At 40.3% G+C, this 16,256-nt stretch overlaps 1 protein-coding gene across 7 annotated transcripts in view; it reads left to right on the forward strand.

Moving 5' to 3' along the window:
• Positions 1-16,256, forward strand: part of CARMIL1 (capping protein regulator and myosin 1 linker 1) — a 191,893-nt gene that overhangs the window by 156,979 nt on the left and 18,658 nt on the right. For 4 of the 7 annotated variants that reach the window (XM_068194269.1, XM_068194260.1, XM_068194223.1 and 1 more), the window contains exons 30-32: positions 11,235-11,301; positions 11,620-11,816; positions 15,790-15,896. In XM_068194269.1, the coding sequence (XP_068050370.1) occupies positions 11,235-11,301; positions 11,620-11,816; positions 15,790-15,896 (371 nt within the window). Of the gene's footprint in view, positions 1-7,268; positions 7,287-11,234; positions 11,302-11,619; positions 11,817-15,789; positions 15,897-16,256 lie in introns of all 7 variants that reach the window. The other 3 variants (XM_068194254.1, XM_068194213.1, XM_068194233.1) reach the window with 1 other exon arrangement.

Here is a 16,256-nt window from a genome sequence, read left to right on the forward strand (position 1 = left end):
TGGCAGGGCTGCATGAGAAGCTAAAAAGTCCTTGATTTAGTGTAAGCATTGCTCAGCAACATTTAAAAGCACCATCATGTTAACAACATTATTCTCATGCTAAATCCAAAACACAGCACTGTACTAGATGCTAGGAAGAAAATTAACTTGTTCCCAGCTGGGAACAAGAAGGCATTTATATCCTTTGTGGCAGTACTTGTCTTACTGATGTTGAGTTTCCATTGGTTTACTTGATGTGTCATGAAAAAGCCACATGGAGAGGAGAGTTCAGTAACAAACCACTCACTGAAACACTGGTCTTGGGAGCTGAACTTCCCTGCAAGGATTTTAAGAGGGAGTTACTACTAAGAAATGTGTCTGTGGTGGACAGAAAGGTCTTGAATGTGCAGCTGTGCAGTCTGTGGGTATCAGAGTCCAGGACATCCCTCTGGCTGCCTTGGCTGTCTTGAGACCCTGGCAGGAGGCTTGGAGACCTTGGCATGAAGTCAAAAACACTTGTGGCTTCGATTTTAGCCCATGGAAAAACTGCCAACTTTGTATGAGGAATTACAAGCCACAAGGGTTTGAGTAGTGTGGTAGTTGAATTAACACAAGGTGAAAAAGCAGAATTTTTGGGGCTTTTAAGAATGGGGTTCAGGGGAACAAAATGGAGGGATTTGGGCATGTCCTGACCTTCTTCTCCTTCTTGTCCTCCATGTCTTGCTGTGATGGTGCCACTTTGATTTGAAGTAGAAACACACTGTCTAACATAAATTATAAATATTGGCACATTATGTAAACATAGTACACATAGTTTTTAGTATAAAATGTAAACACCACCCAAGGCAACACACAGAATGCCATGATGGACCTGCTAGAGAGAGCTCAGCAGGTCAGAGAAAGAATGTTATAGATAAGGAAAAATAAACAACCTTGAGAAGCCAATCCTATGCATTCCGACTCCTTCTTTGGCTCCATGGGCTGGGAGAACAAGGACTTTTACAATCTTGGGGTCATCCCGACACCCAGACCCCGAGGTGTGGGTAGTGCCAGCCCTGGCTGCACAATCCAACCATTTGCCACTCTGCAGGCAAGAATCTGAATGCCCAGTCTGCCAGTACAGGCATCTCAGCAGGCACCAGCTAGCTGTCAATGGGCTGTCACAGCCTGCTGATGGACACCCATCCACCACTTGGTGGAGAGGTGACTGTCCCTACCTGCATTTGCTTGCCCATTCATCCAACAGCGGAATCACCCCAGAACTCACCTACCTGCTCCAGGTAGAGTTAACAGGTTATGAGGACAAAGCCCTTTTGCCCAGGTTGGTTCAGGGGGCACTCATGTGATCCCTTTTGCCAGCAGAACCATGGAGTCAGTTGGTGTTCAGCACAAACAGATACAGAATCATCTTCCCACGGCCTCTGCTTATAAGAATCTTCTTGTTATTTCCCTGGTAGATCAGCAGGAGCTCCTTTGGAATAGTTCTTGCCAAAATCTCTGCTCTGGAGCCTTTGGCAGAGGCACAACAGCAAGCAGCATGAGAATAACCTGTGATAATGCTATTTCTGTAGCACACATCTCTCTGTAGCCATGATGTGTCCCAATTCAATTAGCATCTGTCAAGCTGACCTTCTCAAATGGTTGAGGAGTTTTCTATATAGGTTGTGTGGTCGCTTCTGCTGCTTTTTTGATTCTTCCAGCATCTCAGATGAACAACTTGGCATGAGGTACTTAATCTGTGTTGTCTGGGGAAATCTTGTTTACTCTGAAATCTGGAGAGCCTACTGCAAATAGCACAAGCATGAATTTTTCTCACTAAGAGTGCTTCACGGTTCTCACTTCACCCATAAGAACATGAGGCTTGCCACGTTTTGCTCTGCAACACTGATACTTCATATTGCAGGGATAAAAAATAGTTCCTCAAAGGAAGAGGGGAGATAAAGTCTGTGTTAGGACAGGCAGGTACAGAGTACCATTAGGCTTTGCTCTATTTTGTCAAGGAAAAGTAGGTTAGGATGAGCTGGGTTACCAGAATAGGAACTTCAAAATAAATAAATAAATAAAATCAAGTATACAAACTGCCAAAAGCTCCGAAGACAACTTCCAAGTCATCAATTCTCATCACTGCTATCATTGATAACTGCCTCACAGCCTTATTCATAAATATATCAGGATTCCTCTCAAAACATTTTTCTGTTAGACTAGAGGAGAACTTAGAGGAAAACATACTTTCTTTGGATGTTATTCAGGTCACCTAAAGCCTCATTACAAAGTGGTGCGTGTATCTCTGCAGTGAGATCTTATCTCATGTTAGATCAAGTTAGTGTGAATTTTTGAGGTCAGTAGTGGCAGGACTGGAATACTCATCTGAAACCAAAAGCACTTAAACAGGTGAAAGAATCTTCAAGTATGCAGATATTAAAGAAATCTAAAAGAAAAAAATGAGAGAAGATCAAAGTGATAGAAAAGTCAGGTTGGCTTCACTGAAAGCTGATCAGAACTTCATTTTATCTGGTACAATTTAGCTATGAGTCATTTCCAATGCCATGGTATTTAGATACTCCTGGGAAGTTTGTGTCTATACAATCAGCACTTAATTCCATGCTTGTGATGAGCAGCCCTGCTTTGCAGGGTCGGCATCTTCCAATCTTTTCATTGTGTTTCTGTCCCTCCTACGCTCATGTGCTGCCCCATGACTGTCTGACCAAGCAGCATTATTTAAATCATGTGTCATACTTTAGTGTCATCACTGCATAGGTCAACTTTTGAGTTTTGCCATCCTCTCTTGGGTAAATAATGATTGACATTTTCCATCAGTTTGTTTTATAGAAGAAACTCAAATACTCTACTCAAGTATTTCAGTTTCTCATACGGTGTCTTAGAATATTTACTAGTTGCCTGTCAATATATTTCCTGTTTTCAATAGGAAGATATCTTGATCTAGTATAGACAGGACTTAAAATTCAGAAAGTTGAGAGGTTTTTTTAATGTTTGAGTTCATAAAGTATATTTCAAAGTGTCTGAGGGGTATAAAGATTTATTGTGCATGCTGGAGAGATGTCTGAAGCAATATTTTCTATAAGAAAATAACAACAGTTCAAGTGTGCCTGGGTTTTCAAGAATAAAATTTCCCATCATAATTCTGAGCATAGAGTCCACTTGCTCCTCCAGGGTAAACTCACTGTGATAACGCTAATTCCTGTAGCATTTCCCCTGTCAAATGCCACCACAAACAATGCATCATCTGCCCACAAAGATGCTGACAACAGTGGAAAGATGACTGGTTGTTTTTTGTCTGGATGACTGCTTATCCTTTTGGTAGTTGTTCACTTCAGGTTGTTGGATGGAAGGAGACATGGAGAAGTTGTGCTGGTTCTCAGTCCTGGGAAGCTCCAGGGTGGACAGGTACAATAGTTCTTTTCATAAAATCATCAAATTGTATAGGTTGGAAGAGACCTTTAAAGATTTACTAGTTCCAAGCTCCTGCCATGGGCAGGAGCATCCTTTGCTAGATCAAGTTGCCCTAAGCCCTGTTTTTCCTGGCTTGAACGCCCATTCAGGAGTACATTGCCTCTGAGCTGCTTTAATGATGTTCTTGCCCAGGGCACCTGATACATATGGTAGCTGTTAAAGAACTGCCTAAGGCTATCTTGAATAGCTGTCCACCCCTGCATGTTTGCTAAGGTTAAGAGCTTTTTATTCTATTCTTACTGTATGGAAGATTAGGTCATGAACAAAGTAATTTTTGGGTCAGCTTTTGCCAGCTGAAGGTAATAAACAATGACAAGCAAGCAGGTTGTGGTGACTTTAAGATATAGTTTGTGCTAGCTGACCTGCAGCAGGTCTCTGCTCTGCACTTAGTTTTTTACTAAAAAAACTATAAAAGCAAAAGTAATGTAGTTGAAACCATCCTCTTGGATCATCTTGAAGCCCAGGTACTGCAGAAGATGTTAACCTCTTTATGAGCAAATAGAAAGCAAAACTGATGCTATGGAGAATTGCTTTTTCTTTTGCAGGTGGTAGTTGCAGGCATGAATTCCTTGCAGGATACTAATTCAGAACATGGAATTAAACATTTGGTTTAGTAATTTTAGGAGCCACTCAGTTTAATTTGTGTGTCTGATTTTTCACTCTTCGTAGTGTAAGCTTTGGTTGTTTTTATGCAGGAATGTTTATTAGCAGGAATTTTACATGACTCAAAAGATGCAAGTGCAGAATTATTAATTAAAAGAAAATACTGAAATGCTTGATGAAATATCAGAGTACATGTGCCACATCTCAGCAAGCAGGAAAGCAAAGGTTTCTTGGCTAGGAAAATATAACAAGCTCAAGGGCAAATCTATTGAGCTTATTTTACTGTAGTGCTACTCGTTTTCTTTCAGAAAATATTTCTGTACAAAGGAATTCTAAAGGTCAGGTTGGTTTATATGAGACTAATTGAATTAATACTGAACCCATAGCTCCTTCTCTAGAAATTCAGCTCTTCAGGGAGGGAAGGAAACATACTCCTGGAACTCACATATGGATTATTTGTATGCCATATTTATTTACACTATGTACTCTATCTATCTATCTATCTATCATATTTCCATATAGAGTACAGAACTCTGAAATATGAAGGTAAGGACTGATATGCTGATATGAACAAGCATAGCCCCTACATTCAGGACTGTGAGGGGCTTTGCTCTCCCGACTACTGAAAAATACTCCATTAGGTGTCACAGATTTTAGCATTGCATTAAACTTTCCAAGGTCGATGGCACTCAAGGGGCAGATTCTAAGGACAGTGGCTCTGGTTACTGTCACTGCTAGTGGGAAGTGCATCACTGATTTTTGGAAGCCACATGGCGGGGATTTCACCCTGGAAATCACGTCATAAAATCTTTTGTAGTTGAAGTAAGCAATAACAGCTTTCTAGTTCCAAAAGTTTTCTATACAGATGGTGAGATACCTGTGTGTCCAAAGATGTCATGTGCAAGAACCAGAACTGGTCAATTTGCTGCTCTGCTTTGTTAAGAAATTTTTGTCCTTTTTTTTAATGAGACAGCATATATATGACACTGACAGAGGTAGTTAGGAGACTAAAGGAAGCATGGGAAACATTGATTGACTGAAGTGGTGTCATGGCAGCTTTACAGGTCAGAATTCCTTACAGCAAAAGAAAACAACAGGATTTGTGATAAAATGCCTTTGTTTCTTACACCTCTTTCTTAAAAAGGCATACCCCACAAAATGCATACAACTGAAATGCTATAGCACTGGATAAATATGTTCTGTAAAATTCTTTTGAAATATTTTTATGACATCTCAAACCTCATTGGCACATAGTTAGAATTCCCTGATGCAGTTTCTGATTTTGTTTGCATTTAATTTTCTTGGGATTTTTGGTTGTGGGTTGGTATTTCATCTTCAGGGATGGTCCATGTACACTGCAAGGCAGACCACTTTATATTGCAGTTATGCTGAGAGCAAACAAAGTGGGGAAAGGTTGAGTGGCTTCATGGTCTGTAGTGCTTCAGGGGTCTGAAGACTGGCATTAGGTTCCCTGCAGAGCAGCCAGATTCCTTGGTAGCTTCAGGCAAGTCCCTTGGTCTTTGCTTTGCTTAGTGGCGCTTCCTTGTCTAACTTGCTGTGCACACGCTCTTTCTCCTTCCTTACTCCCCACCCACAAGGTGTTTAGCACCTTTTAAGTGCCTCAGTAGATGGGAGATCACTGAAGTGTGGAAGGTAGGAGTTTCCATAAGCCCTTGTTGGATCAGGACCATAGATTGTAAACTCCCTGAAATCCTGGGATTGCTTCCATTTATGTGTTATTTTGCACTTTGGTCCTAATCACATTTCCAGCTGCATATATAATACAAATCACTTTCCTGCCTATGCATTAAATACACAGAAAATGCTGGACTACTGCCACGAATGCTATCTGAAAGAATGCCAGTGTTGCAGGTTTATTTTTTGAAGCGTGCAGGAGCACTTTTTTTAAGATTGTATCCGTTTTTGAGATGTTTGTCAATTGGTTTTGCAGTCTCTCCAGCAATCTCAGAGCGGCTGTAGTGATTGGTAATGTAGAAGATGGGCAAGAGAAGAGAGAACAAAGATTCTGACAGCGAAATTGAGTCAGAGTGTATGTGTGCATGGATAGCATACACAAACGAGAGTAATGAGGTGGTTTGCCGGAATCACTGCTAGCTGAGAACTCTTGCTTAAAGCCAAAGTTTCTGAGGGTAAAAGAAAATAAAGACAAAAAAAAAAAAACCCAAAAAACAAAAAACAAAACAAACAAAAAAAAAAAAACCCTGAGGCAAAACCCCAACAAACAAACAACTGACCCTGAGGACAGCAGGAAAATAGAGGAGAAGAGCTGGGTGCAAGAACATGCAGCACTTTCTTGACAAGATGCTTAATCCAGACCATGACTACTTCTGCCACATTCTGCTAACACCTGCAGTGTTGTAATAGCAGTTCCCATTCAACTTGAAAACAAAAGCACACTTCTAATAATTGTATTCCTAACCCTAAATTCAGGAGGAGCGTGGTTGGTCTTGAGCCATAGAAAAGATGGGATATGGCATTTGGGATTACTTCATTTCCTGTGATGGCTGTGCTGCTTCCTTTTTTTGCTTATAATTTTTGAGGGGAAGAGAAAAGGTTGTGCTTTAGTCATGAAACAGCATCTTTCTCATGTGCCAAAAGTGCTTGAAAATCTGTGCCTCTAAACCTGCTAATGGGAAAGAGAAATACTATTGCTTTTGTCTGGGCTTATTTAAACCTCAGCAGAACAGACTTCCATCCTTTTTCATTCCTTCAAGAGAAGCTTTGTTTTATTTTCTTTGCTTGCTTGCACACCACAACAAACTAGCAATTTTTAATTCAGAATCTTCCTTCAGACTAGGAAGTAGGAGAATTATGTTTTTTTTTCTCACTACTGGTGCCAGCAAAATGGAAAAACACAGTACATTGGGACAGCAGGTGACAGGTTGACACCATTGGCAAGTGCTTTATATTGGAAACAAATGTCAGAAAACCTTAATTTGTCCCAATGTAGATCAAACAAGAGAGCAAATATTTCTCTGGTTATCCTCTGAAAATACAAATTTGTATAGCACTTCCAAATACAAGGGATTTTTACCCCATTCTTGCATGTCACCCTTCCTGCTAAGACTTCCAAGTGTTTTGGTTTTAGTTTTCTTTATTTTGGTGATTCCTGGTTTTGCCTCCTTTCCTGAGAACTGCTGTTGCTTTGTCTTCCCCATTCATATTCTTATTTCTTTCTTTTTTGCTGCATGGAGACTCTCTGCTGTACAAGTGTAAGTATTTTTTTAGCTCTGCTGTTTCTGGCCTACTTGTTTATGTTTTTGTGCTCCATTTGCCTCTGTACTGACTTGAGAGTCTCCTGGGAGACTGCAGTGCCATCCATCTGCACCTACAAATGAAATAGACAGTGGTTCAGGAATGAGATTGGATTTACAAAAAGGTTCAGCTAATGTAGCATCTGAATTTAAGGGATCCCTTTGTTTTAAGACCAAACCAAAGCAGAGTGATGATGTTGGAAGTATAAGCACAACTATGACTGCTCAGAAGGAAAGTCTGTCGAGTTGGTTTTATATGCAAGCATCGTACAGCTCAATGAAAGAATAGTCCTTAACATGTTCTCAAAGCTGAAAACTCATATGTTGAAGGGAGTCTGGCTGGGGAGATAAATTTCAAAAGGGAGCAGCAAGTTGTTCATTAGTTTGTTTGAAATCTTCTGAAAGGGAAGTGACAGGAGGGACACAGAGCATCTCTGTATCTAATAGGATTCAATATAAATTACTTTGAAGTAGGAGGAGAAAAATATGGAAATAAGCAAATCCTTCGGCACTGAGAGTAATTTCAATTATCTGTATAAACAAAGATAATATCTGAGATCCTCTTTCTGAAAGTACATTGTTTTCTAGCATTCAAAACAGAACAATTTCAGTTGTTGTTTTTAATTCCCAAGGTACTAGTGTTCTTCCACAGCTGGTAATACAATTTCAGAAAACTCCAGCGAGCTCAGACAATTTTGTGAGGAAGGCAGTCAGAAGGGAGGAATTTGGAAAAGTGATCATGAGAAAAGATCCTGGGAGCTTAAAGTTAGCAAGGGCACATGACAGTGTGTAAAAAAGTCCTTATTTGGAAGTGTGGTAGAGATTTGCTGGCTCCCATCTACTGCAGAAGGGTACATTCATGGAGCCATCTCCTGAGATCTCAGTGGCATAGGTGCATGCAGACTTCCAAGAGGTCCCGTCAAATTCCAGAGATGCAGTTAATATTTCTGTCCGTACTGCCAAGCAGCCTACAATGTGCTCATGGAAAAGTAGGCAAAACAAGGAAGAATTCAGGAGGTGGTGTGCTAGAATGGAAAGTCTGGAAGTTGTGTATGAGAGGAGGTGATACTAACAGCTATTCCTCTGTAACGGCCACAAGGGAAGCATAAGCACGTTGTGCTTGTGGGGCCAGAGGTGGTGAGAAGGCAGAAGATGTGCTTCTGCCAAAGCTGAACTGCTTCCATGTAATATAGGAAATGGGAGTCAGGCTGGGGAGTTCAGATATCTCCTCTAGCAATGACATGTGCACTGCTGCTGTAGCAGACTGTGTGGTGGCTGAGATGTTAAGCAGAGATTAAGCCTAATATTTTGTAAAAGAGCACACTGGCCTATTTAAATTAATGCTTTGACCCATTTTGCTCTGCGTGTGATCTAGAAAGTTTACTTGGCAAGAAGCCTTTCATCTGTGCACTTCCTAAACAGGCTAGAAAACAGAAGGTTTTCAAATAAAAGTGTATGTGGAGCTGTTATTCACGCTGTTAAAGCAAATGGGGAAGCATCTCTATCCCTCTGCCTTTATCCCCAGCAACTGAGCTGCTGATGGATCATGCCAAGCTGACAGTAAGTTACAGCAGAGACTGGCTTATGGTCATCAGCACAAGCTCTGCAGGGTCATCCGGGGGCATTTTCTTGTCTGGGAAGGAAAATGAAGTCATTCTGTTCCTGGATGTTGGAGAAGTATTTGGAGCATTCCAGTCCTTGCACAGGAACCTCAAAACTTGCCCTGTGCTGTTTTGCATTGGTGCCCTGTGCCGAGGCAGCTCTCAGCTTGTCTGTGTTCATGCACTCAGAACACTGGCCATGGCTGTGCAGCTGCTGAGTGACCAGAGCGCTTCCATCAGCTCGCTGTGTTTTCTGTCCTCCCTTCTGGTCTTCTTTCGCAAAGGAGTTGCTATAGCTACTAAATGTAACTTCCAGTCACACCACCCAAAAAAACCCCAGGAAACAGACCAAAATGCATGTGAATATACCTTCACAAGAGAAATGGGCTGTGTCTGGAAATGAAACCAGGACTACTGATAGTGACTTGTGATTGCTGTCCCCCAAATGCTGAGCTGCTTCAACTCTTTCTTACATGAGGTGTGAATGCTTTGATTATTTCAGGTTTGGGGGATGGATGGACAGCTGTTGAGGTGTGCAGTTCAGAGGCTGCCCAGCTGCCTACCTCTTGCCCAGTCCACTGCAGTTGTGGCTGAAAAAATTCAGCACCTCTCCAGCCACTGGCCATCGAATCCATTGCATTTAATTTATTGGTAAATCTGAAAGTAGTGTCTGACCTTTTGATGTAGCAACACTTTGCCTGATCATTAGTGTCAGAATGAGTCTACTCAGGTGGCACACTACTTCCTGGCTTATCTTTAAACTATTGTGTCATTTACTGATGGTTGTCAAATGTGGAAGTGGAAACCTGCAACAGCTGAAGGTATCTTTTTTCCCCAACAATGTACATGTCAATAAAACCAGAGTTCTGTTGCCCAGGCAGTGCTATCACTGCTCACTCTATAGTCTTTAAGTCCTTTTCTTGTCTTGAGAACATGGGTAATAGCTGTCCTGTCACAAAAATCTGTCATAACCCTGAGCATGTGAATAGTGGCATAATGATCCTCGTGACTACTTTGAGAATATGAATTCAGCACATGTGACTCTGTGCACTGAACCTTCCATACATAAAAACTAGCAAATGTTCGCCTTAAACAGTTCATTATTTGTCTGAAATGTTAATGCCAACTATTTTTTTTCTGGCTGATATAAAATTGATACTATTACTTTTATTAACAATTCTGTTAATGAGTGGCAAGCCATAACAGCTTGCTGACTCACACTCCAGAATTTGAAGCCACTAGATTTGAAGTCACTAGGCTTCAAGACTAGCAGGTTAATGGAAGTATATGGGTATCACTAATGCCAGCATGTACAACTCTACTACAAAAGGAGCCCATCTTTATAGAAGCTGAGTGATTTTAAATTAACTCTTGAGAAAACGTGCAGTTCAACTTTTAAACAAAAAGTCTGACAATGCTGAGCTATGGTAAGAGGTTTGGAATTGGTTATGCATCCATTTCCTGGAGCAAAACTGTCTTTCTCACCATGCAAACCTTCAGAAGGCTTCAGTCAAGATAAGACAGACAACTTTCTTCCAAAAAGAATGAACTTGAGTCTTAAGCGTGGGTATTTGTGCTCTTAAGGCTACGTACTCATTTTAGACAACGTGAAGATCAGAAGGCTAATAGCAGTAATTGAGTAACTGTGTTGAATGTATACTGATCTTTCTACCTCTTCTCAATGTGTCTTAAGTCCAGGGAAGACATGTGTTTGCTACAGATACTGCCAACACTGACATGGTGGTTTTGTTTTTTGAAGGAGAGCCGTATTCTCCAAGGCTCATTTTCCTAGGGAAGTTCGGTGAGCTGTGTGGTGCTGTCCAGAAACATAGATTCCCAGTAACATGCCACTAACAAATGAACTGAGGAAGTGTATTTTGTATCAAAAATAAAAGCCAGAACAAGGGGTAGACTATTCCTGGTATTGTCATTAACTGCAATGTTGGACAAAGTAATTAAGTCTTAAATGGGTCCCTTGTGATCTCTGCAGAGGTGAGATTTTAACAGTTCCCTTGTTTTATAGTTGGAGATCAAAGACTTAATGCCTGGACAATTTCAGTAATCATTCTGTGTGCAGTCTGTGCTTTTAGTGGGAAAAATGAATTACCTCCCTGGTTCTGTTCAAAGTCAGTTTAAATTTAAATTTAGAAAAAGTTCTGAATGTATGAGAGAGGGAGGAAAAAACCCATTTCCTTCTGATGTTAAATCAAATTAGATCTTTAAATGCTTCATAGGCTTGGAAAACTGTTTTGTTGTAATTTCTTTTGTCCCATAAAGTAATTTTTATTTTGTTTTGTGTTGATAGATGACTCCTAAATCAAAAAGGAAAAGCATCCACAGTAGAATGCTCCGGCCAGTGTCCAGAGCTTTTGGTAAGTGAGAATTCCTTAAAACCATTTTGTTTCTTTGCTTGCCTGAGGTGGTTCTAGATGGTTCTTGATTGAATAGCACAGATGATTCTTCCTCCCTCTGGATTGCATTTGTGGCCCACGCTGGCTGCTTTGTTTTGGGACTCTGCTAATGTGTTTGATAGTAAATAGTTGCTCACAGTGCTCTCTCTGCTCACAGAGATGTTGTGGCTAAGTTCCCTGAATATGCTTATAATTATTTGCCACCAAAAAGAGGAATGGCATTGTCTTTTGTTTTAAAAATCATGTTAAATCTAATTAGAAAGTTTTGATTTCTCTTAGAAATGGAATTTGATCTAGATAAAGCACTGGAAGAAGTACCTATCCATATAGAAGACCCACCATTTCCTTCCAGCAGGCCAGACAAAAGAACTTCTGGATTCATTTCAGAGCTGCCATCAGAAGAAGGAAGGAAACTGGAACACTTCACAAAATTAAGGCCCAAAAGGAATAAAAAGCAGCAGCCCAGCCAAGCAGCAGTGAGTCTACATTAAAATATTGCTGGCAATGTCGTGTGTTGATTGCTTTTTGCCATGAGTCAGGTCTTGCAGTGTAATGAGGACAATGGTTGAAGGTATAAAAGCCATAAGCAACTACTTAATTTTTCTTCTGGTATTCATGTCTTTCAGTGTGCTATCCCTATTACAAGCTTTTTGTCTTGTTTGACACAGCTTAAATCCAGGATATGTTTTATCCTTTTTTATTTTGTTTTTGTTTTTGTTTTTTTTTTCATGGAAGCAGTTTCTGGAGGTGCTTGGAGCTTTCACGGGAAACGCACAAAATATCATGAGACTTTTCAATTATTTTGCAAGGGTTTGTAAAGCCTTAATCCTTTTTTTCTGCCTGCATTAAGTTGTGGTAACTTGGCATGAATTCTTCTTTCTATCAGCTCTCAGAGGAGCTGCTCTGTGACATCCAGCTTCCCACAGCTCCTGAACTGAAGATGGTGTTTGGGCCAGCAAATCTGCATAGTCACAGATCTGCTTTTCATGCTGGAGCCTGCCTTAGAAAGGCAAAACAGAAGAGCACTGTCTGTTCACGAAAGGCATTGGTGTGAACTCAATATACGTGTGTGGAGTTCCCACAGCTCCATTTCCTTGGCACACTGCATCAGTAAAGATTTATTTCTGTGATGGTGTGTCCTCAGGGTATGTGAGGACAGATCTGGAGGAGTTACAGAGTTATCTCACAGCAACAGAGCACAGCTGATATGATAAGTAGCCCCATCAAGGGGCGGCCCTTGCCTCTCTGTGTTAGGCTGCCTCACAATAAATGCCTGTGGCCTCTTCTGCTTCCTGAGGATTTCCAATTGAGAGGATCCATGAAAATTTCCCTAATGCTGGGAAAGATCATATCAGGCAGTGGAGTGCTTTTTGTACCGCTTGGAAAGGGAGAAACATTCAAGCAAAGGGAATATTCAAGCCAACTTTCCATTCCCTTGTGCTTCACTGGGAAGGTTAGAGGTAGCAGAAGAATGGATTTGTCTCCAAGTAGTGCAAACACATCTGTGTTTACTCTCCCAGTTCCACTGCTGCAGAACACACATGTTTTCCCAGTTGCTTCCAAGCTCAGCGCATCCTGTGCCATCAGCGCAGGGAGGTGGAAGGAGTGGGGGTGTGGGAGGGACAAGCGCTTCACTACCGGGTATGGAATTTGCACATGCAATATCTTCTTCAATAGCAACAAAAAGGTCACTCCTTGTAGAGAAGTCTTACTTCCCATGATGGTGCAGTGTTGTGGGAATGCTTATCCATATTGAATTAATTAGGACATTGGGAGTTTATTTAGTTGCAGAAATTGAAAGGAGCTTTTTTTAGTTAAACTAATTTTCCCTGTCTTGTTTTTATGAACCACTTAGTTCCTTACTTGTTCTGACCTCAGGATGAGTCCAAACAAATTTTTTAAAGACTTAAGATGTATGTTTTGATGCTTCTTTGAAAATGAAATGGCCAGATTTTGGAGGTCAGAGTCATGAGTGGACTGTGACATTGCTTGCTGAGTTGATTTGCTGCTGGTTTTGCCACTTCAAGAATATGGAAAACAGTGCTTAGGGAAAGCACTTGAAATGTGAGAGGCAAAATCTTGACCTTTTCTGCCACTTAAAGCAGCTCTGTTGGGTTGTTTGCTGTTCCCATTATTTGTATTTAGTAATTCAAGGGGTCTCAGATGATCATAGCTGTACTTCTCTGGTTTTGCTGGAAAACAGATTTGTTCTTTGGAAGCTCAAAAATGTAAGAAAATAAAGGAGAAAATAGAGAAAAAAAAAGAAACAAACTTTTAACTTGAGTTGGGTGGGTGGGCAGAAGAAAGATTTATAGTTTTGTCAGAGTTTCTACTGGAATGAGTGTTTAGAGAGGGAGAAAAAAGAAAAACTCAAAACCATCCACTCTCAAGTAGTTTCAACTTTGAAGCAAAATGATAAAACAGTTGTTTATAATTTAGATTTTAACCTCATGAGTTCTTCCTTCATGTGTGAAGATTTAGTACAGCAAAGGAGATGAATCTCTAATGTATGAAAGAGATTGTGATTCATCGTATTTATTTCTGCTTCAAAGCCAGTTTTTTCCTTAACAAAGAAACATGCTTGCTTTTAAACTTAAGCCTTAAAAAGAGATAAAAAAGGACAAATGAAGACTTAACACTTTTTTTTTTTTAAGAGTTAGGAGTGTGAAACACAAAATAAACCAGAGCTCAGTCTTACAGTTAATGTTGGTACTAGAAGGTGTTACAATAAACAGCTATATATCCTGTACCTTGAGGACCTTATTTGACCCTCAACATTTCTGTACATCTTTAGTTATTTTTAAAGAACTTGCTACTGTTTCAGATGCAAATTATTTTCTCTTTATGAGGTAGATCTTCTCATTTGCGGTAGATCATTGGATCCTGGAATTAGTTCCCCTTCAGGAGATGCTCTTGCTTTTGATAATTTCATGGTTATCCCTACTACCTGGGGGACTACAGTATCAATATGCAGTGGTTTCTCATGTCTGTTAAAATGCGTCATTCGCTTTTATTTTGTGTTTTGGTTGAGACGCCAGTGATAATGTGTTTGTCACCAAAACCAACCCAGATGAAGGCATGTGCACTCCTGCCTGCTGTGAGATGTCCCAGCTAAACAGGCTCGGTACAGAACATACCAAAGTTGGAAATCTGATAAATCATTGTGCTAATTTAGAATAGAACTGTTCCTCATAGAAAATATGTTGCCAGTTTGACTGGCAACAAAACAGTGATTACCAGGTGGGCTCCTTTCAGATCAGTATTAGATTGCTACAGCAGGTGCCGAAAAATATTAACTATTATCTTTCATAGCAAAAATAACAGGGTTCAGGAGTGGAAAGCAAAAAGTTTCATGGCTCTGTCAGAGCATTGGTTCATATGAAGCCCATTTTCCTGACTTAATGAGATTGGGTTTGGTATTAATAGCAGTTTTTAAGAGTACTGAAGCATAGAAAAGACTTTGTATTCTACTTCAGAAGAGAAGCTAGGATTACTCTTGAGTTATGGTGGCAACTAGGAGATTCCTTGATTTGAATTGTTTCAAATTACAAACCCTGTTATTTTGTGTCCTGGTCACTAGCACTACCAAGAATACAACTGGGTTTGGTCCTGGGGAGTCCTCTGTAGTCATCTGAAAGGTTTCCATGTGGCATTTGAATTAAAGGAAGACTCTTTACTGGTAATAGAGCTATTCCACATCAAAGCCACGTACAGGAGCTAGACCACATGAGAATCCTCCCAGGAGACTTCTTGTTTCATCTTCAGGAAGCTTCAGAGTCACCAGCTAATCTTCACAGGGCCTTTATGGTTGGCAGGTATTTCAAAGCCAGCCTGGTTTTTATGCCTGAGGTCATCCATATTCAAAATGTGGGCATTGAAATCAAAGATGGGGAGCAAGTTTGTTGTTTTCAGTCATTGAGCAAAAATCTGTGTTTGGTTCCTAAAGTGGAACACCTGAGTCTGTATTTAGAGTCTCTGCTTTTGGAAGTGCTGGACTGAATGAATTATAAAAGGCTCTGTTAGCCTACTGGAGCTGTTTCTAAATCTCTAAGTCCAAAATCCAGAACATGGGTTTTTCTCCAAATAGGGAAACAACTGGCTATTGAAAATACTTTCTCTTCAGGTCACCACCTGATCAGGATTTATTTTTTCTGTGTTTTGTTGCTTGTCTGATTGACCTAGTGCTCTATTCTCTCAAGCCAAAGGCATTTGATATCTGGCCTCATGCATTACAGCATCCAGTTTGTCACTGGTTTTTTGGGTTACTTTGCATCTGATGTAAAGCATCAGCTGGCCTGGCTAGAGGGAGAATTCCAGGGATGATTCTGTTGTTTGCACTGAGTTCTGGTTGGCACACATAATTTTATAATGTCTTAACTCTTAATTATTATCACTGGAGCAAACATGCTTAGATTATTATATAAGAGAGAGATATTTTTTTCTTGCCAGGTGTCTGCTGGAGTACAACCAGAAGGGGATCAGAATGGCCTCATGGGAAGAGTGGATGAAGGTGTGGATGAATTTTTCACTAAGAAAGTGACAAAAATGGATTCAAAGTAAGTTAAAAAATTTTTAGCAGTTATTTTAAAAACAAAGTCCATCTTGATAATTGGGCAAGCAGCACTTTCAAGCTGTGTTTGACTCCTGTTCCAAATATCCAGGGTTGCTGTGGTCAAAGTCAGAAAATACCTTAGTAGTCAAGACATTGTGAATTCAACTACCTGCCCTTAAAAGTGGCTACTTTGAAATAAATTGCTTTACTATCCCATATTGGGGGGGATTAATGACTAGTGTTTATTTTTATAATTCAGTTGACTTCATTTTACCCTTCAGTGAAGCTCATTAGAGCTGAAGCAGAGCTTTGTATTGGTTGAGAGTTTCCCCAGTGCTCGTTGTACACATGGTGTTTCTCTCTA

This window comes from Anomalospiza imberbis, chromosome 1, assembly GCF_031753505.1.
Source record: "Anomalospiza imberbis isolate Cuckoo-Finch-1a 21T00152 chromosome 1, ASM3175350v1, whole genome shotgun sequence".
In the NCBI taxonomy this organism is placed as follows: domain Eukaryota; kingdom Metazoa; phylum Chordata; class Aves; order Passeriformes; family Viduidae; genus Anomalospiza; species Anomalospiza imberbis.